The sequence below is a fragment of the Dama dama genome, chromosome 13, assembly GCF_033118175.1.
Source record: "Dama dama isolate Ldn47 chromosome 13, ASM3311817v1, whole genome shotgun sequence".
In the NCBI taxonomy this organism is placed as follows: Eukaryota; Metazoa; Chordata; class Mammalia; order Artiodactyla; family Cervidae; genus Dama; species Dama dama.
Genome location: NC_083693.1, coordinates 35,339,313 through 35,366,273, shown reverse-complemented (window position 1 = coordinate 35,366,273; position 26,961 = coordinate 35,339,313). Strand labels below are relative to the sequence as shown.

Here is a 26,961-nt window from a genome sequence, read left to right as displayed (position 1 = left end):
TTTTATCACATGCTAAGTTGTTAACATCTGTATTTCCCCCACTAGAATAAAAGTTGCCCACAGGCAGGGACTGAGTCTGCCTACTCTCTAGAACAGTGCCTAACCTGGGTTGGTACTCTGTAAACATTGACTAAATGTACCCATGGGCTTTGCTGGTGGCTCAGACAGTAAAGAAACCATCTGCTAATGCAGGAGACCCAGGTTTGATCCCTGGGTTGGGAAGACCCTCTGGAGGAGGGCATGGCAACCCACTCCAATATTCTTGCCCGGAGAATCCCATGTGCAGAGGGGTCTGGCAGGCTACAGTCCATGGAGTCACAAAGAGTCAGACATGACTTACTGACTAAGCACAGCAGACCCTACTTAGTTTCCCCTCTCCTGCCTCCCTGTGGCTCTGCTGGCCATCCCTCATACACACCTGTGTGGGAACTGGCAGGGGGCACCTGGAGAATGTTCAAGGTTGGCATTCCAGTGCGGACTCACTCAGCCTGAAGTCCTTGCCCTGGCTCAATATACGGGCTCCTGCCAGGTCTGGGCCCTGTAAGTCAGCTTCTATTAATATCAGGCTCTCGACTGGTGTGAATCGAGCTGCCTGTCTGGAGACATGACCTCCCTGGTGTATAGCACCTGGCATTTTCCAGCAGGGATCTAGGCTCCGTTTACCTGGGTGGGGGGCTTACACAGAACCTCCATGAGTCCCTCAGGCAGGAAGGTCAGCTGAGCCTGACTCATTGTTATCATTCCAGTGGGTGCTGCCCCAACCTCTTCCCTGCTCTTGTTCAGAATGTGAATTCGGTGCCTCCCTGACTTTGGACTAGGACGATGTGTTGACTTCCATTCACGGCCCCGGGAGCCACCGGGGACTCCTCCCACTCCACACACACCCTGGCGCACCTTCATGAAGAACATCCTCCTGCAGGCCTTGCCTCGATCGTTCCCAGCTGCCTGGAGTTGTGCGGCCTCGGAGGACAATGTGAGGTCAGGAATGCTGCGGGGCGCGGCCTCTGACGTGTCTGCCAGCTGCACGGATGAGTGGAAAATTCCCTCCTTGCCCTGGCCCAGGGAAATCTCAAAGGGGTCAGGGTATCTCTCATCAGGGCTTGAGCTGTCATCACTGGTCTGGGCGTTACAGAGGATCAGGGAGCGGGAGATGGACCGCAGCTTGGTGGATTTTCTGCTCTTTCCGGAACGGCTGTGAGGCTCCATCCTCAGGGAGGAGGTAAAGCTGCCCTTCTTCCTTTCCTGATCTCTGGCCCTCGGCTGACGAGTGGTGACTGGACTGGGTTTAGCCACCACTTCGTGGGTCCCTGGAGGAGAAAGGAAATGGGAAGAGGCAATGGGACTTGCTGCAGACAAGTGGAGCAAGACACAAGTCCTGGAAACTGAGCCATGATGTCTGTGAAGCAGGACAGATGGAGAGATTCGATGTGACTGGCCCTTCCAGAGTGCCCGCCACATGGAGGGATCAACTGTTCACCACACCCTCCTGAAGTTCCAGTACTTTGGCCACCCGACGTGAAGAGCTGAGTCATTTGAAAAGACCCTGATCTGGGAGAGATTGGAGGCAGGAGGAGAAGGGGACAATAGAGGATGAGTGGTTGGATGGCATCACTGACTCAACCAACATGAGTTTGAGCAAACTCTGGGAGATGGTGAAGGACAGGGAAGCCTGGCGTGCTGCAGTCCATGAAGGTCGCAAAGAGTCAGACATGACTTAGCAACTGAACAACAACAATCACTCTCAGGCTCACAGAGCCCAGAGCTTCTCTTATCCAAACCCTCCTTCTACACACAGGGACACTGAGACAAAGAGGTTCAAATGCAAAGCCACAACATGCATTCGCAGGACAGTCAGTGATCAGATCCCGGGGAGGAGTTTAGAGCTCACAGAGACCTGTGAGACTTTTAAATGTAAAAGCCATTCTTCAGACAAGAGTGCACGGGGTACTCCAGCCTATAGAGCAGGTCAGAGTGAAGAAAAGGACTGGGCTCAACCTCCCATCCCCTCTGCTACCCCTGGTCACTTCTGTAGCATCTCCAAGTAAACCTGGGGATTCAGAGCCCAGGCTGAAGATTGCTGATGTCTATGCCCTCAATTTCCAGATGCTGCTGCTGTTTAGTTACTCAGGCATGTCTCACTCTTCGGACCCCATGAAATGTAGCCCACCAGGCTCCACTGTCCATGGAATTCTCCAGATAAGAATACTGGAGTGGGTTGCCATTTACTCCTCCAGGGGCTATTCCCGACCCAGGGGTCAAACCTGTGTCTCCTGCTTGGCAGGTGGATTCTTTACCACTGAGCTACCTGGGAAGCCCAATTCCCAGATAAAGAGCCTACAAGGAGGCTGGGAGGCTCGCCTAACGTTGACCCACCAGGCTTGTTTTGAGTATAAAAGAAGGTGAATCTTAGATGGTTCATGCCAAAGGGCTTAGCACACAGCAGGTACTTGGCAAACCTGCGTGCCCTTCCCCAGGATTAAGGTCACACTTGGCCGGTATCTCAGCCAGGCTGAGGGTCTCCTCTCTCATCTTTCCCCATGGGATCAAACCCTGGGATGAGTAAAAAGCTGGCTTTACTCATCAGGTCAACAGCATCACTCTCAGCACAGCTCAGCTCCGCTTCACTGAGAAGTGCCTGTCAAGGAATCAGGCATGAATCCTGTCCATGAGGCAGGTGGTTAAGGGGCTCTGATGCTGCAGAGTTCTGACTCAGGCCCAAGCCACAAAATAGAGCCTGTTGCCAGAACAACAGACTGTGGGATGCTCTTGGCCCACGGGTACTGCTGTTGGTGCACAGCTAGTACTGAATAAGGAAAAGCAGAGGTCTTCCAGCGTTTCATCATGCAGAAACCCGTTCACATTATATAATCTCCCCAAGAGAACATCTTCTTGAACAAAGACAGTGTTTTTCAATACCCAGGTGCACTGTATTGTTTTCTCTGTTAGTATTTTAATTTTATCAATTTATCTACCAACTTCAATGGCTCAGTGATAAGGAATCTGCCTGCAATGTAGGAAACACAGTAGTCGCAGGTTCAGGAAGATCCCATGGAGGAGAAAATGGCAATGCACTCCAGTATTCTTGCCTAGCAAATCCCATGGACAGAAGAGTCTGGGGGTGGGGTGGAGGCGACAGTCTATGGGGTCACAAAGAGTCAGACATGACAGAACACACAGATACATGTCTACAGCAACCAATAACAATGAATCAAAATGAATGAATGAATAACTATTTAAGAGCGTACCCTATATATCAGGCTCTCTTCTTGATGCTTTAGTATAAAGTAACTCAGTGGGTTTCCCTGGTGACTGACTCAGACAGTAAACAAAGTGAAAGTGAAAGTCAGTCGCTCATTTGTGTCCGACTCTTTGTGACCCCACGGATTATACAGTCCATGGCATTCTCCTGGCCAAAATACTGGAGTGGGTAGCCTTTCCCTCCTCCAGGGGACCTTCTCAACCTAGGGATCGAATCCAGGTCTCTGGCATTGCAGGCAGATTCTTTACCAGTTGAGCCACAAGGGAAGTCCAGTAAAGAAACTGCCTGCAATGCGGAAGATTCCGGTTCAAACCCTGGATCTGGAAGATCTCCTGGAGAACAGAATGGCCACCCATTCTAGTATTCTTGCCTGGAGAATCCCAAGGCCAGAGGAACCTGACGGGCTACAGTCCACGGGGTTGAAAAGAGTCAGACATGACTGAGCAATTAACACAACTAAATATTGGTCCATTTTATCAAACACCCTCTTGCCAGTATCCCAAAGTCCTGTACTCTGTGTCTTTTCATCTAGAAAACAGTAAGTCCCCTGTATTTAAATCAGTTCTGTTCTGAGAGTGTGTTCATAAGTCCAATTTGTTGGTAAGTCCAAGTTAGCTGAGGTACCCAGCTAACACGATCGGCTGTAAAGTACTGTACTGTGTTGAAAGTGTTAGTCGCTAGGTCGTGTCTGACTCTTTGTGACCTCATGGACCGCATCCCGCCACGCTCCTCTGTCCATGGGATTCTCTAGGCAAGAATACTGGAGTGGGTTGCCATTCCCTTCTCCAGGGGATCCTCCCAACCCAGGGAATGAACTCCGGTCCTCGGCATTGCAGGCGGATTATTTACCATCTGAGCCACCCAAGAAGCCCCTACTGTACTGTAATAGGTTTATAATACTTTTCACACAAGTAATATATAAAGAAAAAAACAAAAAAAAAATAAAGAAAATTTTAACCTCACAGCACAATACCTTGAAAAGTACAGTAGGATCAGCTATGTCACCACTGCTATTACACTTGCTTCTGGACATCCCGGGCTTGAAATAAAGATACTGCACTACTGTCCTCTACACGGGACTGTACAGTAAAGTGCACACAGCACAACCCCGTGCAGAGGATGCACACACGTGACAGTGTATACCAGAGTTCACAAGTCCATTTGCCATCTATTCCTGCCTGTCCATACCCTTCACAGTGAAACACATGCCCGCCTATGGAGCACATCCAGTCCACCCATCTGTTTTCTGGATCCCACTCCTCAGTTTCTTCAGACTTAAAAACAATAAAAATGATGGTATCTATCGTCATAGCTTCCCTCATAGCTCAGCTGGTAAGGAATCCACCTGCAATGCAGGAGACCCCGGGTCGATTCCTGGGTCAGGAAGATTCGCTGGAGTAGAGAAAGGCTATCCTCTCCAGCATTCCTGGGCTTCCCTGGTGGCTCAGATGGGAAAGAATCCTCCTGCAGTGTGAGAGACCTGGGCTCGATCCCTGGATTGGGAAGATCCCCTGGAGAAGGGAAAGGCTACTCACTCCAGTATCCTGGGCTGGAGAATTCCATGGAATGTATAGTCCATGGGGTCACAAAGAGTTGGACACGACTGAGCTACTTTCACTCACTCACAGTCATAGCAAACACTTTCTTCCAACAACACAAGAGACTCTACACATGGATATCACCAGATAGTCAATATTGAAATCAGACATTATATTCTTTATAGCCGAAGATGGAGAAGCTCTACACAGTCAGCAAAAACAAGATCAGGAGCTGACTGTGGCTCAAATCATGAACTCCTTACTGCAAAATTCAGACTTAAATTGAAGAAACTAGGGAAAAGCCATTCAGGTAAGATCTAAATCAAATCCCTTATGATTATACAGTAGAATTGACAAATAGATTCAAAGGATTAGATCTGATAGAGTGTCTGAAGAACTATGGACAGAGGTTCCTAACATTGTATAGGAGGCAGGGATCAAAACCATCCCCAAGAAAAAGAAATGCAAAAAGGCAAAATATTTGCCTGAGGAGGCCTTACAAATAGCTGAGAAAAGAAGAGAAGCTAAAGGCAAGTGAGAAAAGATATACCCATCTGAATGCAGAGCTCCAAAGAATAACAAGGAGAGATAAGAAAGCCTTCCTAAGTGATCAGTGCAAAGAAATAGAGGAAAACAATAGAATGGGAAAGATTAGAGATCTCTTCAAGAAAATTAGAGACATCAAGGGAACATTTCATGCTAAGATGGGCACAATAAAGGACAGAAATGGTATGGACCTAACAGAAGCAGAATATATTAAGAAGAGGTGGCAAGAATACACAGAAGAACTATACAAAAAAGATCTTAATGACAGATAACCACAATGGTGTGATCACTCACCTAGAGCCAGACATCCTGGAATGTGAAGTCAAGTGGGCCTTAGGAAGCATCACTATGAACACAGCTAGTGGAGGTGAAAGAATTCCAGCTGAGCTATTTCAAATTCTAAAAGATGATGCTGTGAAAGTGTTGCACTCATTATGCCAGCAAATTTGGAAAACTCAGCAGTGGCCACAGGACTGGAAAAGGTCAACCAAAGAAAGGCAATGCTAAAGAATGTTCAAACTACCTCACAACTACACTCATTTCACATGCTAGAAAAGTAATGCTCAAAATTCTCCAAGCTAGGCTTCAATAGTACGTGAACCGAGAACTTCCAGATGTTCAAGCTGGATTTAGAAAAGGCAGAGGAAACAGAGATCAAATTGCCAACATCCGCTGGATCATCGAAAAAGCAACAGAATTCAAGAAAAACATCTTCTTCTGCTTCATTGACTATACTAAAGTCTTTGACTGTGTGGATCACCACAAACTGTGGAAAATTCTTAAAGAGATGGGAATACCAGACCATCTTACCTGCTTCCTGAGAAACTTGTATGCAGGCCAAGAAGCAACAGTTAGAATCAGACATGAAACAATAGGCTGGTTCCAAATTGGGAAAGAAGTACGTTAAGGCTGTATATTGTCACCCTGATTATTTAACTTATATACAGAGTACATCATGTGATAGCATATTAATAAGCAGAGACATTACTTTGCCAACAAAGGTCCACATAGTCAAAGCTATGGTTTTTCCAGTAGTCATGTATGGATGTGAGAGTTGGACTATAAAGAAAGCTGAGTGCAGAAGAATTGATGCTTTTGAACTGTGGTGTTGGAGAAGACTCTTGAGAGTCCCTTGGACAGCAAAGAGATCAAACCAGTCAATCCTAAAGGAAATCAACCCTGAATATTCATTGGAAGGACGGGTGCTAAAGCTGAAACTCCAATACTTTGGCCACCTGATTTGAAGTGCTAACTCATTAGAAAAGACCCTGCTGCTGGGAAAGATTGAAGGCAGGAGGAGAAGGGGATGACAGAGGAAGAGATGATTGGATGGCATCACCGACTCAGTGGACATGAGTCTGAGCAAGCTCTGGGACATGGTGAAGGACAGGGAAACCCGTTGTGCTGCAGTCCATGGAGTCAGAAAGAGTTGGACACGACTGAGCGACTGAACAACATCAACAACAACACTTATTTAGTGCTTATGATGTACTGTTCTAATTGCTTTACCATTTAGTTCTCATAAAATCTATTGTAGGCTCCATCAACATCCTAGTTTTGCACACATACATACACAAAAAAACCGGAATTCATAGGGACTTTCCTGGTGGTCTAGAGGCTAAGACTCTGTGCTCCCAATGAAGTGAGCCTAGGTTCAATTCCTGGTCAGGGAACTAGATCCCACATGGCACAACTAAGAGTTTGCATGCCTCAACTGAAGATCCCAAATACTGAAATGAAGATCAAAGATCCTCTGTGCCACAATTAAGACACAGTACAGCCAAAAAATAAAGAAGAGTTTTTTAAAAAAGATAACTGAGGCACAGAGAGGTTAGGTCAGTTTCCCAAGATTGTACATCCAGAACTCAGTGAAAGCAGGAATTTAAGCAGGCAGTCTGACTCTGGGGTCTGCATCTTTGCCATGGTTCTGCACAGCCATTGATTAGTGTCTTTCTTTAACCTCAATCTCTCCCTCTCTTCTGGGTTTTATCCTCAGCATGTAAACATACTCAAGTTGTCCATCTTTGAAAAAATTACATGTTGTATATACATCCTCTTCTTGTTACCTGCCTCTCTTTATCCCTTTCATATCGTCCCCTCATCTTTTTAAAATTATGGTAAAAACATTTAACATGAGATCTGCCAGGCTTCCCTGGTAACTCAGTTGCTAAAGAATCCACCTGCAATGTAGGAGACCTCAGTTTGATTCCTGGGTCGGGAAGATCCCTTGGAGAAGGGATAGGCTACCCACTCCAGTCTTCTTGGGCTTCTCTGTTGGCTCAGATGGTAAAGAATTTGCCTGCAATGCGGGAGACCTGGGTTTGATCCCTGGGTTGGGAAGATCTCCCTGGAGAAGGGAATGGCTACCCCCTCCAGTGGGAGAATTCTTTCCTGGAGAATTCCATGGACAGAGGACCCTGGTGCGTCCATAGGGTCACAAAAGAGTCAAACACAACTGAGCGACTCATTTTTCACTTTCACTGCTACCTTAACAGATTTTTAAAAATACTTACTTATTTATTTGGCTGCACCAGGTCTTAGTTGTGACATGCGGGATCTTTAGTTGCAGCATGTGAACTCTTAGTTGTAGCATGTGGGATCTAATTCCCTGATCAGGAATCAAACTCAGGCTCCCTGTATTGGGAGCACAGAGTCTTAGCCACTGGACCACCAGGGAAGTTCCTTAACAGATTGTAAAGCATACGAACCAACACTGTTAACAACAAGCATGGTTTTGACAATGGACCATTCTTCCGCCCTTCCTCTTCCTGAACAATATGTTTTACACTCGGTACTTTCTGCCTTCAGGCTCACCTCCTCTTTGAGCTACAGCCCACAGAGTCAGCTTCCTCCCCCAAAACCACTGAAACTTTTTTTTCTTATCACTTCTGCATCTTACCAAAGTCATGAACCCAAGTCCAGAGGGCATGGTCTGCTTGCTCAAAGCCTGCTTTATTTCTAGAGGATTCATTAATCTGAATATCAATGCTCATATCTATTAGTTGAAGAATACACAGAAATCAAGCTTTTAGAGTAGCTCTTTTTCCCCCCCCATCTTCTCATTACTAGCCTTTACTTCTGGGTGTCATCTTTCAAATCCAAATTGTAAATGCTCTCCTCCCTGCCACCATAAACCTACACAGGCATTTCTTTGCATTCTGTCAATTCAACATCCCAGAACTATAAGCTCTCAACACCAGCACCACTGTAAGGATTAATGTACCCAAACCTCGTTGCATTTTGTTCAACTTCATGAGGATTCCCCGTAGTTCACCTGGGACTCATGGAGAAGGAAGTGTATGTGTATGTGTGTGTGTGTGTCAGAGCCAACACTGGTCCATTAGGCATTTGAAATACTGAAAGACAATCAAAGTTTAAAACCCTTCTGGACTTCCGTTGGTGCTGTACAGAGAACCTATAAATACGGAGTTGCCTGTACCACCTCATGGAAAGGGCTGCCTGAGAGTGAAGCCAACACAGAAGGTCCAGAACTCACAGAGGAAGATGAAGATAGAAAGGAAGACAGAAAGAAAAGGATGAGCCTAGATGATATAATACCAACACCTAGATACAGCCATGCCTGAAGTCATACTATACCTGAAGCCATGCTATCTAGTCACTTAGACAAATGAATAAAATGTCCTCTGTGTTGCTTAAAAAAAAAAATCCTCCTGGCATAGTTGTTCTTTCTGATGCCACTGGCATAAGTTATGGAAAATAGTGACATTCAAAGGCCGAGCGGCTTTTTGAAACTGTCTTTTATCCCATCCAAGTCTAGTAAAGGAGCCAGTCACCCCCAGTCAAGGCCCAAATTCTCCCCTTCAGTGCTTGGCTCTGGAATAAAGGCCTCTTGCCTTCTTTTTCACCAAGCATTACCACCATCTGTGTGTATTCTTAGACTGCAAACCCAGTTCCCTTCCCCCCTCTATCCCCCCACCCTCTGCAGCCCACAAGAGCTCTCCCAGCAAAGGTGAGCTCACTCAGTGAGCATTTTCCAGGACACAAACATGTGGAGACCTTTGGGACCCGGTAAAATGCATGTCCTGCCCTCAGTGGTGGAAATGTTAGCTGCATGTAGGAGACCAGAAGGATCGAATTCCTCAGTGGAAACTGGGCTAATCCCAGAGGACCGTTGCAGGAGTGTCTGATGAGTACAGTCAGTTTTCAAAAATAAGCTTTTCCAGAGAGAACCGTGACTTCTGCGGCTGTGGCTGTCACGTGGGATGTCCAGTGGAGCCCCGGAATGGGAGGCTGGTGATGTACTGGGGACCAGGGATTAACCCTTCAGTTTAGAGCAAAGAGGGTTTGCAAAATGAGCCTTGTTACTGTGGAAAATGTAAAAAAGAAAGGGAACAATTGCAAAAGGACTGTAGAGGAGAAGCCAGGACCGGACTTCTGTGGGGGCCTGTGTTCCCTCTAGGCCTGGCATAGTAAGAGAAGAGAGAGAGAATAATTGAAAACATAGCACCGTGGTCACACGGTTCAACTTAGCTTTGGTAATTGTGCTTAGGACATTGAAACCAGCTCCTGCTCCCTAATGGAACCAAATGTCAGCAGAGCTGGTGGGCAAGCCCGTGCCATTGCCCAATTCCAGTCTTCAAAAGGTCAGAAGTAATGAGCTTTCTCTGATTTTACCCCAGGGCTGTAGAAGCATTTGCCAAGCTCTTGTCAGCCTTGCTCTACCCGCATGGGTCCTCCACAAGGCTGTCTTTCAGGTCTCTTCCAAGGTTGCCCAAGGATGCACAGCTAAGGCTTCGAATATGGCTGTGCTAAAAAGGACCAGCTGCTCCCCTTACCCAACAGAAAACTCTGAAGGATCCGCTTCACCCCGGGAATCAGCTCTCCTACTCCTTGGAGGCCTTTCCTCCCAAACCATGACCATATTCACTTTAGTTAGAGCTTCCATAGAATGCTTGGGCTGGGAGGGTCTCCATATGACCCACACGAGGAGATCCTGTGGCCAAAAGAGACACAAACTGACTCACCATCATAGTTGCAGTGTACTTTAGACCCACCTCGGCTAAGCTGTCATCTGTATAGAAAATGCAGAACTGGGACTTCCCTGGTGGTCCAGTGGTTAAGAAGCTGCTGCACACTGCATAGATCATGGATTTGATTCCTGGTCGGGGAACTACATGCCACGGAGCAACTAAGCCCGAGAGCCACAGCTACTGAGTCCAGGTGCTCCAGCTACAGAATCCATATACAGCAATGAAAGATCTCATATGCCACAACTGAGACCCGGACAGTCAAATAAATACATTTTTTTTTTTTTTAAAGAAAGAAAATGCAGTGTCAAAAGCATAAAGTTGAAGGGCAAAAAAAAAAACAGATGGTTCTTCCTTTAAAGAGACTTGAAGAATTTCCAGACTGGGGGCTGGGGAGCTGCATCAGTTAAGTCCTCCTTTCTCTCCTTCTTTCTGGTCTTCTTTCTTCTTTCCTTCCTTCCTTCACACTTGTTGACTTTGCAAGCACTTGCTGAGAAATACTCTTATGTGCTTGCCTCTCTGCCGGGCATAGCTAACCCACTAGAGAAGAAACCATGGTATTTCCATCTGGTTAAAATACACTTAATTCACTGGAGAACTTTGCAAGGGTGCATAACCATATGGAGAGAGGGGAACTAGCTGATAAAATGTGTTTCAAATTTCTGAGTTCTCCGACAGTGTTCTGTATCAAAGGCAATTTTTAAAGTTTGGTCACTCCAGCCCGGGGGTAATTTTTTTGTTTTCAGTTGAGGAGTGACTCAGAGATAAGAAATGAAGGGAGGAAACTGATGGCTCCTTTTCTTTCTAAAAGAGTGTCTTTAATAGGATTCCAAGGACCTGCGGCTGGAGTCAGTGGGGTGTATGTCTGTATACATCGGTCATGGGACAAGACGAACGGCACAGCACCTCTCAGCCTCTTTCCCAACTGGTAAAGTGAGCGGGCCGTGTTGACGTGAGTTTTATACACTTGATCTTTCTTCCTGTGCGCTGTTACTTCCCAGAGGGAAGAGACCATATCTCATCATTTTATGTCCCCAGAGCTCTGTCAAGGCTTGCCACACACAGAGTAGGGGCATCTGCATGTCCAGTGAATGAATGAACAGTGGGTAAGCATCTCAAAGGTTCCTTTGCCCTCAGTGGACCTTTCCCACAGCAAAATAAGGTGAAATGATCCCAGGTGTGATGGTTAATTTTATGTGTCAACTCCAGTCTAAGGGGTGCCCATATAGTTGCTGGGCTTCCCAGGCGGCTCAAGTGGTAAAGAATCCACCTGCCACTGCTGGAGATGTGGGCTCAATCCCTCCATCAGGAAGATCCCCTGGAGAAGGAAATGGCTACCCACTCCAGTATTCTTACCTGGAGAATTCCACGGACAGAGGAGCCTGGCGGGCTACAGTCCATGAGGTCACAAAGAGTCGGACACGACTGAACAACTGAGCATGCAAACACACACGCACAGTCACTGGAAAGACATTCTGAAGTCTGCTCTGAGAAAAATTCTAAAGGCAAGTATGAGATTTCAAGAGGAGGCCCTCACAGGGGACGCTACACTTTCAAGCACCCTGGCAGGTGATCGAATCCATCAATAGGCAGGCACAAGTGGGGTCACCAGGATGCCCTCCAAAAAGCGCAGGCCTCTGAGACAAAAGATGAAGATGGACAGGACTATTACCTCATCAGTATGTATCCCTCCAAGAGAAAAGGGTGAAAATATAATTAACCTCAAGAAGAATCTAGATAAATTCAAGAAAGGCATCTCCACCCACCACTGCTCTGAAGGGATTGGCTAAGATGGATTCCTCATTAAATCTCAGTGCTTGGAGACTTCCCTGGCAGTCCGGTGGTTAAGAATCCAGTTTGCAATGATGGGGACATGGGTTCGATCCCTAGTTGAGGAACTAAGATCTCATATGATGCAGAGCAACTAAGCCCCCACTCTGCAACTAGAGAGAAGCCCACAGTCACAACTGCTGGACACACGGGCCACAACTAGAAAGTCTGTGAGCGGCAAATGAAGATCTGTGTGGTGCAACGAAGATCCCACGTGGTGCAACGAAGATCCCACGTGCTGCAACTAAGACCCAATGCAGCCAAATAAATAATAAATATTTTTAGAGATCTCAGTGCTTGGAAGAAGGCTTCACAGGTAGGAGACACTCAGTAAGTACTGTTGCCATGAAAAAAGCAGTCAGCTGCCTAGCGCTAGCCACAAGGATGCTTGTAACTGGGAGGAAAGACGAGCAGATGCAGAAATGTCCTAGACAACAGCTTAAACTCTGGAGGTGGCCTGAGTTTGCCTGCCAGGTTTGCCCCTTATCTGTGCAACCTCAAACCAAGTATTGAACTCCTTTATGACTTAGCTGATCACCCATAAAATGGAGATGACAATGCTAACCACGTGGGAACAAGACCAGAGAGTTCTGAGAAAGTCTTGGCCGAGTACCGGACACATACATGTACTAAAACAGAAAGAGAAAATAGTAGAATAGTGGGCATAACTTAAATGTACATCAAGGAGAGGTTTTTATTAAAAATATTATGGTACACTCACACACGGAACATTATGTGACCAATCTCAAGAATAAAATATATGGATATGGAAAGAAGTTTACGGTATGTTGTAAAGCTAAGAAACACCATAAAATAGTCATAGCGGCTAGATTGGGTTATAAAAATGAACTTGCCTGAATAGACATCAAACTGTGAACAGTGTTTTTTGGCAGGTGAAGATGCTGGGGGGTGAAATTTACAAGCAGTTTTTCCTTTTTACTTATTAATTTCTTATTTCTGATTTCTTATGACAGTTACAAGAAAATTTAATTTTAAATTAAATTTTAATTATACGTTTCCATCACAATTATAACCAGAAAAATAAGAAGTTTTTATTTTGAAAAATAAAATAGAAATTTATGGCTCATTTCTGTTAGCTAGTATTTCTGACTAACTTGAATAATAATTTTCTCAGATTTGAAAATATCTGGTTGACATTTTTACTGAGATTTATAGATGAATCTGGGGAGAAAATCTTCCCATCCAGGAACATTTTTAAAACTTTTGCTTTGTTTTTATAGTTGCTCAGCTTTTTTTCTCAGACCTTCAGTCAAATTTTATGTTCTTCATCATATAGAGTTTAAATATCTCTAATAACATTTATTCCTCTGCACTTTCCTTTCTATTTTGAATAGACCATTATTAAAATATTTTTCTAGTTGTTCATAACTTACCTATAAGTTATGACTTTTGCACATTTATTTCATAACCAGCAGTCTTACAGATCTCTCCTATCCAGAAGCTATTCAACAGTTTCCCCTTGTGTTTCCAATTGTCTGATATCTGAATATTAACAAATTTGCTTCATCTTATAATAATTTTTACCACTTGTTTCATTTTATTTTCTAAGTCTACTGACTAAAGTTTCCAGGACTTTAATAAATAATGGTAACAATAGAGGAGTTCCATGTCTTTTTCTAGATGTTAATGGAAATTCTCTAGCCTTTCACAGTTGAATAGAATATTGATGGCTATATTGAGATAAAGTTATTTTTATTATATTAAAGAAATCATCCAAATTACTAATTGCAATTTGGGAAGTATTTTCTCCAAGAATGGTGTTGCCTGTTAAATGCTTTTTTAGCTCCCAGCCATGTTGTGTATCATTCTTCTGAGTTCTCAGTGTGAAGAAACATATCACTGGCTTTTTTAAAACTGAGCCTCTAATATTGTGATCCTTCTGGACCCCAATTCTTCTCATAGAGAAATGAATTTAGTTTGCTAATATTTTGTTTAGGATCGTTATATCTGTGCTCACAAAAAGAAATGGTGGACTTTCCTAGTGGCACAGTGAATAAGAATTTGCCTGCCAATGCAGGGGACACAGGTTTGATTGCTGGTCTGGGAAGATCCCACATGCCTCGGAGCAACTAAGCCCATGTTGCCACAACTACTGAGCCCTAGTGTTGCAACTACTGAGGCCTGAGTGCCTAGAATCCATGCTCTGAAACGAGAGGCCACAGCAATGAAGAGCAGTCTCTGCTCACTGCAACTTGAGAAAGCCTTCGAGCAGCAATGAAGACCCAGCACAGTCAAAAATTAATTAATTAAAAACTCTTTAAAAAAAAAGCAGACAAAGCAAAAAGAAATGACCCTTCATCTCACTTTCTGCTGTCTTAGGTTATTATTTAAAAAGGAATTGGGGGAATTCCCTGGAGGCCCAGTGGTTAGGATTCTACGCTTTCACTCCTGAAGGCCTGGGTCTGAAATAGTTTACTAATTTAAAATAGAGCTTCTCTTGTAGCTCAGAGGGTGAAGAAACTGTCTGCAAAGCAGGAGACCCAGGCTTGATCTCTGGGTCAGGAAGATCCCCTGCAGAAGGAAATGGCAACCCACTCCAGTATTCTTGCTTGGAGAATCTCATGGACAGAGGAGCCTGGTGGGCTACAGATAGTAAATTGAAATACCAGCTGTAAATCCCTTAGCACAGTTGGTTGGCTAGTACAGTTACTATAGCCACCACTGTCAGCATAACCATTATTATAAAAAGCTAGAAATTTTCCTCTGAATGACCCTTTGGCCACAACCCATGGATTTTAAAACATGATGATCTAATTGTTGTTATTTTAGAAATGGCCTGTAACTGCAGCTTTGACTTCCAATTTAAACCCAGATTTTTAGAAGACTGTTGTTGTTATTGTTAGTTTCTTGTGGTTAAGTTTCCAAGATTTAACCTTGTTGTTCTTGTAATTTTTTTATTAGAAAATTCCAGTTTCATTGCATCGTGGCCACAGGATGTGTCCTGGACACTTTTTATTTGTTGGAATTTATTGAGGCTTATTTTATGAGCCAGAATTTGTTGTAGCTAAATGTTTTAAATGTTCAGTGCCCATTTGAAAAGAATGATTATTCTGTTTGGAGTTTCTGATATGGATATACTCAAATGTGATATTAAAATATGTATATATTCCATCTTATAAGTCATCAACTAATTATATTTTGGTCTAATCTGTAAAAGCTTAGAGTGGTGTTCATTGAAACCATATCTGTAAGACATTTCCAAAAATTTTGCTTTACATATTTCAATGTCTTTAGTAGAAGAAATTTTTACAAAATGATGGAAGAGTACACCATAAAGTTCTCAATTTTCATATCTCCATGGTGCACTCTTCTTTTATCATTCTGTGAAAATTTCTTGTAATTGTTGCCTCAGCTTTTGTCTGACAGAATTAACATTGTTACCCCACTTTCTTTTAATCTGCCTTTGCATGGTTTTTACCCATCACTTTATTTTTAACCTCATATGATTTCATTTTAAATGTATCTCTTACAAGTGGGGTATAATTTGGAGTGAGAGAGAATTTCTTTCCTTTTTTTTAAATGCAAGGTTTTAATATTTCTGTTTATTTTTGGCTGCACTGGGTCTTCATTGCCACACTTGGGCCTTTTCTAGTTGGAGCGATCGGGACTACTCTCTAGCTGGGGTGGCTTCTCTTGTGTGGAGTACAGGTTCTGGGGCACATGGGGCACATGGGCTCCATAGGTGCAGGTTCCCGGCTCTAGAGCATAGGCTCAGTAGTTGCTCTGTGCAATAAAGACTAGGGATCGAACCCACGTCCCTTGCACTGCAAGTTGGGTTCTTAATCACTGGACCGCCAGGGAAGCCCTCTTTCAATACTTTAGTTTCCCTTTTTCAAGCTGAATCTGGGAGACTTCCTTTTTAAATATAAACCTTGTATTTGATACTATGTTTTATATATCTTATACACATTTAATGGACAACCTTGTATCTTATATCTTAATTGAGACATCTTCCTTCCCATCTGTTTTGATTTGGTCTTTCTGTAGCTTCTTACTGTCTCCTTTTCTTGCTTTTCAGGCAACCCGTTCATTCTTTCCTGTCCTTAATCAATCAGAGGCTTTACGTTCTATTTTTGTATTATTGACGGCTCCGTAAAGAATTTTTGAAAGTGATGTTTGAGCGTAGATGTTCCCTCTTCATCCATTCCAAGAAAGACACTATCTGATGCCTCTTCCTACACATTCAGGGAAACCTCTCACTTCCTCCTGATACCAACCTCTCCGTTTAGAGGTTTGGGGGACATTATGTATTATCTCTTTCAAAATTATTTTTATCACTTGTATTGATATTATTTCAAAATCCTGTTGAGAACAGTCAATGATTGAGATTAACTTAAAGTTAGCCTCCTTTTGTGGCCCAAATATGTATGTGTACAGTGATTGGTTGGGGTTTGGGTTTTGCTAAAAGATTATGTATCATCTCTTTCATATTATTCTCTATTTCTCTTAACACACACACATGCTTTTACTGTTTGCTTTTTTTCCAACTTTTATTTTATATTGGAGTATAGCTGATGAACAATGATGTGATACACTGCTATAATTAAATGGATAACTAACAAGGACCTACTGTTTAGCACAAGGAACTCTGCTCAATGTTATGTGGTGGCCTGGATGGAAGGCGAGTTTGGGGGAGAATGGATACATGTATATGTATGACTGAGTCCCTCTGCTATGCACCTGGGCTTCCCAGGTGATGTTAGTGGTAAAGAACCTGTCTGCCAATGCAGAAGACATAAGAGACGCGAGTTCAATCCCTGGGTTGGGAAGGTCCCCTGGAGGTGGACATGGCAATACGCTCCAGTATTCTTGCCTGGAGAATCCCATGGACAGAGGAGCCTGGTGGGCTACAGTTCATGGGTGTCACAAAGAGTCAGACGTGGCTGAGTGACTAACACTTTCACAGACATTGAAATTCTGCTCAGATTGCTCACATCTTTCTCATGCAGATGGGAGCCTGAGGAAGGGGCTCAGGTTGACTCTCATTGGATGAGAGCTGCTAGGATCAGCAGGGAGAGAGCTTGTGCATCATCTGGAGAGCATGTCTGGGGCAGGATGGTGGAGGCACCTTCCATCCACCAGGCAGGGCAGCCTGTCCTCGCTGCTGCAGCTGTCTACCCAGAAGCATTTCTAGCCTAGATGTGCATGCCTAGTCTCAGCCAGAAGCAGGACTGGTGGGATCCCCCCGGGTGGTCCTCAGTGTCTGGGGCACTGCACAGAGCCACCAGCAGCATTACCAGTTGCTCCCACCCAATGCACACACTCTCCTCCAGCATCTCCAAGTGTGGCCAACACAGCAGCTCCCAATGGGCTCCGCCCTCCCACCCAGGCACCCTGCTCCCTCCCCCACAAGCCACCCCAACACCCTGTCTGTTCTACACTCTTTCATGCAGACCTCTCCATCTTTCTGCCACAACTTGCTGAGCTTACAACACCAACATAGATTTGTTCTTATTTAAACTGGGATCCAAAAGAAGAACTTGAAGTAAATTCCTCATTTCAGGCTGCCTTCCTAACCAAACTCCAAGCTCTTAGTTTATCTTGCCTCATGGGGTATTTTCCTCCCTGCATATACAAGCATGTTGTTATTCACACTGATTTGGGTCTCAGTATCAAAAACATCTTCTATATTAAAACGGGTTGCCAGCCCAAACGGACAGTGCACATAATAAGGTGCTATTGTCAGAGTTAAGGTTGTTGTCATGTTGATAATGTTCATTCAATTTTTATCTTTTAAGATTTTTTTACTGGGATATGCTTGCCTTACAATGCTGTGTTAGTTTCTGCGGTACAGCAGACTGAATCAGTCACATGTACACACCCCTCTCTGTGCCATAGAGCAGCTTCCCGCTAGCTATCTATTTTACACATGGTAGTGTATACATGTCAAACTCAATCTCCCAATTCATCCTACTTGCATCACCTCCCCACCCCGCCCGTGTCCACACGTTTGTTTTCTACAGGGATGAAATTGGGTCGTTTGTAGAGATATGGATACTTCACTCAGCGAATGAAGTAAGTCAGAAAGAGAGAAACGTATCGTATAATAATGCGTATATGTGGAAGCTAGAAAAATGGGTGAACCTAGTTGCAGGGCAGGAATAAAGATGAAGGCGCCGAGAAGAGACATGTAGATATTGTTCATTCATTTCTGCAACAGCTATTTTCTGAGATTCATCATGTGCCAGGCAATGATGATGTAAAGGATGAAGACATGGTCCTTTCCAGCCAGCTGGAGAAGAGAGATGTGTATCTGGGTAATATTCTTGGTGCAGGAAGTTTGATAATAAAGGTTTGAATCAAGTGCCACAGTCTGAAGTAACTTTATGTGTGGTATCACCAAGGAATCAGCCCATGAGCTGAGGCTTGAAAGCTGAACGAGGGTTTTCCATGTGTGGAAAGAAAGGAGATTTGGGAGTGAGCATCTCCAGCAGATGGAACAACACGCAAAGTCACAGAGCTGTAAAAGACCCTCCATATTCAGATCAGAGCAGATTTCTGGGTGACACCTGAGTCTGGGGCTGTGAACAGTGGGGAAGGGCCAGATGGCCAGTTCAGGGAGGCATGCAGCCATGGTGAAGGAATGAAGATCTGATCCTGCTGGTGAGAGGACTTCATTTCAAAGTGCACTCTCTCCTCTTCACCTCCAAATCCTAGAGCCCCAAATGGGGCCCAGAAAGAGAAACCGGGAGTTCGGCAAGAAGGCAGGACTCAAACTTCTGGCCTGCCTTCAGTCTGAATGATTCTGCTTCTAATTACTTACAAATGAATTTTTATGATGGTGATTTAGTCGCTAGGTCACGTTCAACTCTTTGTGATCCCAGGGACTGTAGCCCGCCAGGCTCCTCTGTCCATGGGATTCTCCAGGAAAGAATACTGGAGTAGGTTGCCATTTCCTTCTCCAGGGAATCTTCCCAACCCAGGGATAGAACCAATGTCTCCTGCATTCGCAGCCAGATTCTTTACCCGCTGAGCCACCTAGGAAGCCATTGGCAGTGCGTGAAGTTTCCCTAAGCTTCCTCAGCCTGGACTGTGATGCAGGCCCCAGAGACAGGGAGGGGGCCTCGGCCAGACTCACTTGTCAGGGATGGTCACCATGTAATTGAAGAGCTGCCAGGGGATGCCCTGCAGGACGGCCTTCCTGAAGCTGGTGTGGTTCAGCTCCTGCCTGGGCCTCCCGTCAATCACCACCACCTGGATGCCATTTTCCGAGCCAAGGTAATTCTTTCCGTCCACTGGAAACCATAATAAACACCAGTGGGGTGGATAAATGAATATCTCTGGCTTCGAGGAAGGGGCTGGCCCACCCTGATAGCTCACGCCCTCATCATGTTTGGAATACAGGAGGTGCCCTCAACTGTGGTCATACAAGTTGACTGCCACTTAACTTGGGGACATAAAAGAGAACAGAAGGGACTTCCCTGGTGGTCAAATGGTTAAGAATCTGTCTGCCAATGCAGGGGACAAGGGTTCATTCCCTGGTCCCGGAAGATTGCACATGCCATGGGGCAACTACACCAGTGTGCCACAACTACTGAGCCTGAGCCCTAGAGCCTGTGCTCTGCAACAAGAGAAGTCATCGCAAGGAGAAGCCTGTGCATCACATACTCTTTAGTGAGTAGCCCCCACTTGCCTCAACTAGAGAAAGCCTGCACACAGCAACGAAGACCCTGTACAACCAAAAATAAGTAAATCACTTTTAAAAGGAGAGTGAATGGAAGAGAGGAAAGGAATGGAGCCAAGGAATGGAGCCATCCTGTCCTTCTCAGCAACCTGGACCAAGGGCTGCTTGGGGAAATGGGGAAGGCATTCAAAGGTACAGCCTTCAAAGGGCTCAGCCAGAAATGGGAGGATTGCACCTGGCATGAGAAGGAAGTGGATGTTTCCTTGTGTCCATAGGGAGCAAGAAATCTGCTGAGTCCTCTGACAACAGAGCAAGCACATTCATCAACCAACAAGCACCAACCCAACCGTGTGAGTGAAACCACACGGAATTAGTCCAAAGCAAGTGGACCCTCATCTAGAGCAAGTGCAGTGACTGACAGCCTTCCCAAGGCCAGTGTCAGAGCTGTCCATGCACCGTGCCCATCTCAGGGAGAGGAAGCTTGGCAGGCAGCAGGGGAAGTCTCCTTTGGGCTGCCTCCACCCCCTCCTCTCGACCCTTCCTCCTACCTCTTTGCACATCTCCAGCCCCAAGATGAGGTCTTGGCTGTTAAGGTAGAAATCCCCGAACCAGTAGCTCCCGGGGCTGCAAAGTGAGGACAAACGACTGCCCGCAACACATCTGACCTCCCAGATGGCTTCCTCCTCCCCACACTCTGCAAAGGTGGTCCACGAGTCCCACCCCAATTACCGGCTTCTGTTCCTGCCCAACCCCAGCACAGCTGCCAAATAGGAAACCAAGATCCAGCAACCATGCCCCGCCCCCATGCAGGTCAGAGAAGTCAGCCTCCTGCCTCTGTGAACCGCCTCCTGGTCAGAACTGCTGCTCGAGGGACATTTTCTCTCCCGGGCCCACCTACCTCTCTGCTAACAGCCCCTGGGGCTGTGCCCTCCTTGGCTTCCCTCTCCAATTGCCCAGCTGGGACCACGGCATCATTTATCCCGGGAGAGCCAGGGCCCAGGCTGGGGTCAGAGGCGGCAAGAAATGAGAAATGGACGCTCCTTTCTTACCCAGAGGCTGCTCTCTGAATCAGATCCTGAGATCTGACACCGTCCTCAGCACCTGCTCTGGACAGGTGACTCTGGGCGAATGTGGCCAAAGTGTCATTGGCCAGCTCAGAGACTCCCGACCTGAGCCATCTGACTTCTCCATGGGAAGAGGCTTGGTCCAAAAGGGCCGGGCTGCCAGCACTGGGAAGCTCGGACTCAGAACAAAGTCCACCATCTGCTGGACTGGCAGAGAACAGGCAGGAGGCCAGTGCCGCCCAGAAGCCCAGAACCCGGCGAGGCGCCTCCTTGTGGTCCCAGGCAACCCCTGCCTTCCCTGGGTAACCCAGAAGTGACTGGGAGGGCAGGAAGGTTATGAACATGACCCAGTGTCTCAGAGAGCCTGGCATAAGGTCAGCGCACACCATCCTGCCATGGATCTTTTAATATCACTACATTCATTTTACAGATGAAAAGTCACTGCACAGAAATTCCTTGAGCACCTACTAAGTGCCAGACCTGGGCACCCAGGGTCATAGCCCATTACTGGTTCAGCAAAATCCAGTGACTTCCCAGAGGCCATGTAGCTAGCAAGATGTCAAGCCAGGTGTCTAATCAAGATTCACCCAACCCCTAACCCCTGGCTCTCTTCATGGCATTGTATTGGGACTTCCCTGGTGGTCCAGAGGGTAAGACTCCATGCTCCCACTGCAGGGGGCCTAGATTCAATCCCTGGTTGGAGAACTAGATCCCACATACCACAACTAAGAGTTTGCATGGCACAATGAAGATGTTGTGCATGCATGCATGCTAAGTTGCTTCAGTTGTGTCCAACTGTTTGCGATTCCATGGACTATAGACTGCTAGGTTCCTCTGTTCATGGAATTCTTCCCGACCCAGGGATCAAACCCATGTCTCTTGTGTCTCCTGCATTAGCAGGCAGGTTCTTTACCACTAGCACTGCCTGGGAAGCCCTAAGGCATGGTACAGCCAAATGCATATTTTAAAAAAAGAGAGAGAGAAAAAAAAAACTGGCTTTTGGGAGCCTGTCTGGTCCCCAAGTCAGTTGTGGGCATCAGTAGGGATGCCTCTGGGAAAACAATGGAAAAAATAAGTTATGTAACAAGTTTGAACCCATGGAAGATTCTTCTAGAAATACCAATTCTTAAGCTGCACCTTGTCCTCCAGAATCAGAATCTCTGAGCATGGGGCCTGGCCTGGCACTCCATTTTTACAAGCCCTCCAGGATCATCTGGTGCCTGCTCAAGTTCAAGGGAGTTTCCCAGATGGCTCAGTGGTAAAGAATCCATCTGCCAATGCAGGAAACACAAGCTGGATCCCTGCATTGGGAAGATCCCCTGGAGAAGGAAATGGCAAACCACTCCAGTATTCTTGCCTGGAGAATCCCATAGACAGAGGAGCCTGGCGGGCTGCAGTCCACAGGGTCACAAACAGTCAGCCATGACTGAGCACACAGACACGAGTTCAGGAACCAGGGACTTCACTTACGTAGAGCGAGTTGAGAACCACAGCATCAGCGGACAAGGCACTTCTGTGTGTCCTACCGGGATTCTCATCACGTGGGCAGAGTGCTTTTCCCCCACATGTGCCCCTGGAGAGCCTGATCTAAGGGTGACATTTAACCCGTCTGCCCCTTAAAGACCATCCCACACTTTTGTCTTAAGCACGGCCTCTATGAGCTGTTTGTATGGACCAGGCTGGGACTTTTGTGTGACCCTCTCTTCTAACAAACGGAATGCTTTCTGACGCTCACCACCAAATGTTTTAGGGCTGGCTGGGGGCTTTAATGAGGGTGTAGGTGCAATCCGTGGGAAGCCCCCGGAATGCCGTGCAAGGCTTTGGAAATCTGGCCATCGCTGGGACAGGGGCCCGTGGTCACAAGGGAGGCGCTGTGGAGACAAAGCTGCCTTTGTCAACGGGTGTGGGGGGCAGTTCCACATGGCAGGGCTGAGTCTGGGGTGCAGTGGAGTAACTTCTCAAGTGCAGGGAGGGCTTCCCTGGTGGCTCAGTGGTAAAGAATCCGCCTGCAATGCAGGAGACGCTGGTTTGATCCCTGGATTGGGAAGATCTCCCATGCCACGGAGCAACTAAGCACTACAACGGCTGAGCCTGTGCTCTAGAGTCTGGGAGCAGCAACTAGTGAAGCCGGTGCGCCCTAGAGCCTGTGCTCCACAACAAGAGAAGCCACCGCAACGAGAAGCCCAAGCACCACAACTAGAGAGGAGCCCCTGCTCATCCCAACTGGAGAAAGCCTGTGCAACAATGAAGACCCAGCACAGCCAAAAATAAATAAAACTGTATAAAGTGCAGGGAACCTTGGTCAGTGTCGCCTGCTCTGCTCACGCCTGTGATGCAGTCAGGGCTCAATCCCGGGGGTAGACCACCAAGGCTGCTTCACTGGCAGAGAAAGACTGGGGGTGATCTGGCAGCCCAGGAGGCCAGCCTGACCCTTCCAGACCCCACAGTCTCTGCAGGCCCTACAGCCTCCCTCCCACACCTTGTCCTTGTGTCTGAATCCAGGTCCTGCTTCTCCTGCTCACTCTCAGCAGATAAATTCATTCTAGCCCAGACCTTCACTGACACAGTGCGGTTTCTCTCCTGGTGTAGACATCCGTGCCACCTGGGACGCTTCCAGGAAAAGGAGAACCTCCCCTCTGCTTCCAACACTCCCCAAAGGTGAGCTCGTGCCTGAAGAAAGCTGGGAGGATGCAGCTGGAGAGCCCCACGTGGGTGAGAGGTAGGGGCCCCTGAACCACACACCAAGCTTGGCCAGCTCCTACTGTGGGATGTCGGTCACGTCTCAGCCTTGGTTCACTCAGCTGCCAAATGGAATTAAAAACTCCCACCGCGAGGGCCAACAAACACATGAAGAGATGCTCAACATTACTAATTATTAGGGAAATACAATTAAAACTGCAATGAGCTATCACCTCACTCCCATCAGAATGGCCATAATTTAAAAAAAAAGAAATCTACAAACAATAAATGCTGGAGAGGGTGTGGAGAAAAGGGAACTCTCCTACATTGTTGGTGAGAATGTAAGATGGTACAGCCACTATGGAGAAGAGTACAGAAATTCCTTAAAAAACTAAAAATAGAACTACCATATGACCTAGCAATCCCACTTGTGGGCATAAACCCAGAGAAAACCATGATTCAGAAAAGACACTTGCACCTCAATGTTCATAGCCGCACTGTTTACAATAGCCAAGACATGGGAGCAACCTAGATGTCCATCGACAGAGGAATGGATAAAAAAAGATGTGGTATATCTCCTTCACTTTCTTCATAGAACTGATCACCATCTGAAGGTGTCCTGTAGTCTATTTGGTCTGTGGTTTGTATCTCTATGTCCCGTTTAGAGTGCAAACGTCCCAGACAGGAGGAATTCATCAGATTTGTTCACTGCAGGGTCTGCAGCCCTAGGGCATGGCTGGTCCAAAGGAGCTCAGTAAACACTTACTGAGTGAATCAACCCCAAACTGAATGAACAAATAAATGACGAATGCCATGTAATGAGCATCTACATTTGTTTGTATTTTAGAGTCTACAGGGAGTTCTGGAAGACATTTTCTTAATCTAATATAGGTGACTATGCTCAGGTTTAGATGGAACTTAACCTATTCGACCCTCTCTCCTAGTTTCTCAAGGCCACAGATGAGAAAAGTGTGAGCAAGTTCTCTCCGAGAGAAGAGAGCTTATTTCTGAGAGCATCAGTGGCCCTTTGGATTGGACAAGCAGTCACTTGGTTTAATTCACAGCTACAGGATGAAGAACAGTTGGAGGTACAGAAGCTTGACTGGTTAATAACAGTAACAACTGGGACTTCCCGATCAGTCCAGTGGTTATGACTCTGAGCTTCCACTGCAGGGGGCATGCGTTTGATCCCTGTTCAGGGAACTAAGATCCTATATGCTGTGTGGTGCAGCCAAAAATAATAATAATAGCAACGACTGTCATTCGCAAAGCACTTGCTCTGAGCCACCCTACTAAGTACCATCGACACAGTATCCATCTCCACAATTAACTTATAGGGATGGTGCTATTCATTATTCCTATTTTCTGGATGAGGAAGGGAGAAAGAGGAGGCACCAGCTGGTAACAGGCTTTCCCAAGGCACAGAGCCAGTGTTTGAGCCCAAGGTTATCTGACGACAAAGTCCAGGCCATTCTGGCCCTTGGAATAAACATTGAATAAATAAACCAGGCGGAGTTGAGCAATCTGGAAATTCCTACCCAGCCCGGCAGCCCAGGCACAGGAGTTGGAGGTTGAGAAAGGGTTAAGCACCAAAGAGAGAGGGAAAGGCTGGTGTTTGGGTGGTGCTTTTCCAAGGCCCTGATCAGGAAGATTTGCACACGGTGTGCTTGCTTGCCCTCCATCCGGCCGCAAGAAAAGGCCAGGTTTTCATGAATGACTGACACTCCCAGGACAGGATGGAGGTGGGGGATGTTTCCATTCCACAAGATTTAGGCAGGGACCATGTGTTCAGTCTGGGGTCTTGCCTCTTATAAGGGTGCAGAGATAGTCGAGTCCCTCATCTTTTCTGGCTCTTATAGGATGCTGGAGCTCTCCGAGCCAGGGGCCCGGCGGCTCTGTTCAGTATGTGTTCAGACAGGACAAGGGGCGAGCCGGGGTGGGAGGGAACAGCCAGGCCCCCTCCTGCAGTCCTCCTGCCCACACAGTTATCACAGGAAAGCCACTTCCTGACTTGCTTCAGAAAGCAACGTTTTTAAAGATGAAGAAATCCCTGCTTTCTTTTCTTAATTTGTTATTGTCATGACATGACTGACTCAATAAGTAAAAATGTTCAATTCCTGCCCGAGGTCACAGGCTCATCTCCCCCAGGCTTGAAGCTACTCCGGAGGCTTCGTGCCTTCTCCCACTTCCGCACCTCAGCACACGCACATGCTGCCCTTTTCTAACTCACAGAGCCCCTGCTTCCCAGCCGGCTCTCATGTTTGGCTCAGAGCCACCTCCTACAGGAAGTCTTCCATGACACCTCCATCCCAATTCACCAATGGAATTAGGCACTGCTCTTCTGTCATTTCAAAGCTCTCTCATCAAGGTCTTATCCATTTACTGTGAGATCCCTGATGCCAGGGACTGTGTCTTCTCTCTCTCTCTCTCTCTCTGTAGCCCTGCACAGTCCCTGGATGTTAAATAGCTGTTGGAGGAAGGAACGAGAAGAGCAAAAAAAAAAAAAAAAAACAGGAAAAAAAAGCAGGAGGAAGGAGGGAGAGAGGGGTCTCTGTGGTCAGATGCATAGACAGATATATGCATAGGTCAGATATAATAGAGACAGAGACAGACAGATATAACTAACTGCATGCCCAGGTATGTGTATGTACCCTCCAGTCACAGGAAGGGTATGGCGGGAAAAGTCCACCATGGTCCAGGAGTTCAGAGACCTGAACTCTTATTCTCAGGTTGTTGCTGACTGGCTGTGCGACCTGGGATAAGCCATGCCCTCTTCTGAGCTTCAGCTATCTCCTTTATAAAATGTGTTATTATAAGCCTTTCAAGGGCTTCCCTGGTGGCTCGGTGGTAAAGAATCCACCTGCCGGCAGCAATGGAGACACAGACATAGAGAACAGACTTAGGAACACGAGGTGGGCCAGGGGCGGTGGAAGGAGGAGAGGGTGGGATGTATGGAGAGCAAAATGGAAACATACACTCAGTTCAATTCAGTTCAGTCCCTCATTCGTGTCCAACTCTTTGGGACCCCATGGACTGCAGCACGCCAGGCCTCCCTGTCCATCACCAGCTCCTGGAGCCTACTCAAACTCATGTCCATTGAGTCGGTGATGCCATCCAACCATCTCATCCTCCATCGTCCCCTTCTCCTCCCACCTTCAATCCTTCCCAGCATCAGGGTCTTTTCAAATGAGTCAGTTCTTCGCATCAGGTGGCCAAAGTATTGGAGTTTCAGCTTCAGCATCAGTCCTTCCAATGAATACTCAGAATAGATCTCCTTTAGGATGGACTGGTTAGATCTCCTTGCTGTCCAAGGGACTCTCGTGGAAACATATATTACCATATGTAAAACAGAGAGCCAATGTGAATTTGTTGTATGACTCAGAGAACTCAAACGGGGGCTCAGTAACAACCT

At 46.4% G+C, this 26,961-nt stretch overlaps 1 protein-coding gene across 2 annotated transcripts in view; it reads right to left on the bottom strand.

The window, feature by feature from the left end:
• The window catches only part of IL16 (interleukin 16), a 122,947-nt gene that overhangs the window by 77,742 nt on the left and 18,244 nt on the right, over positions 1 to 26,961 (bottom strand). The window contains exon 3 of one of the 2 annotated variants that reach the window (XM_061158856.1): positions 895 to 1,307. In XM_061158856.1, coding sequence (XP_061014839.1) covers positions 895 to 1,307 — 413 coding nt within the window. Of the gene's footprint in view, positions 1 to 894; positions 1,308 to 26,961 lie in introns of those variants that run through there. The other variant, XM_061158855.1, reaches the window with a different exon arrangement.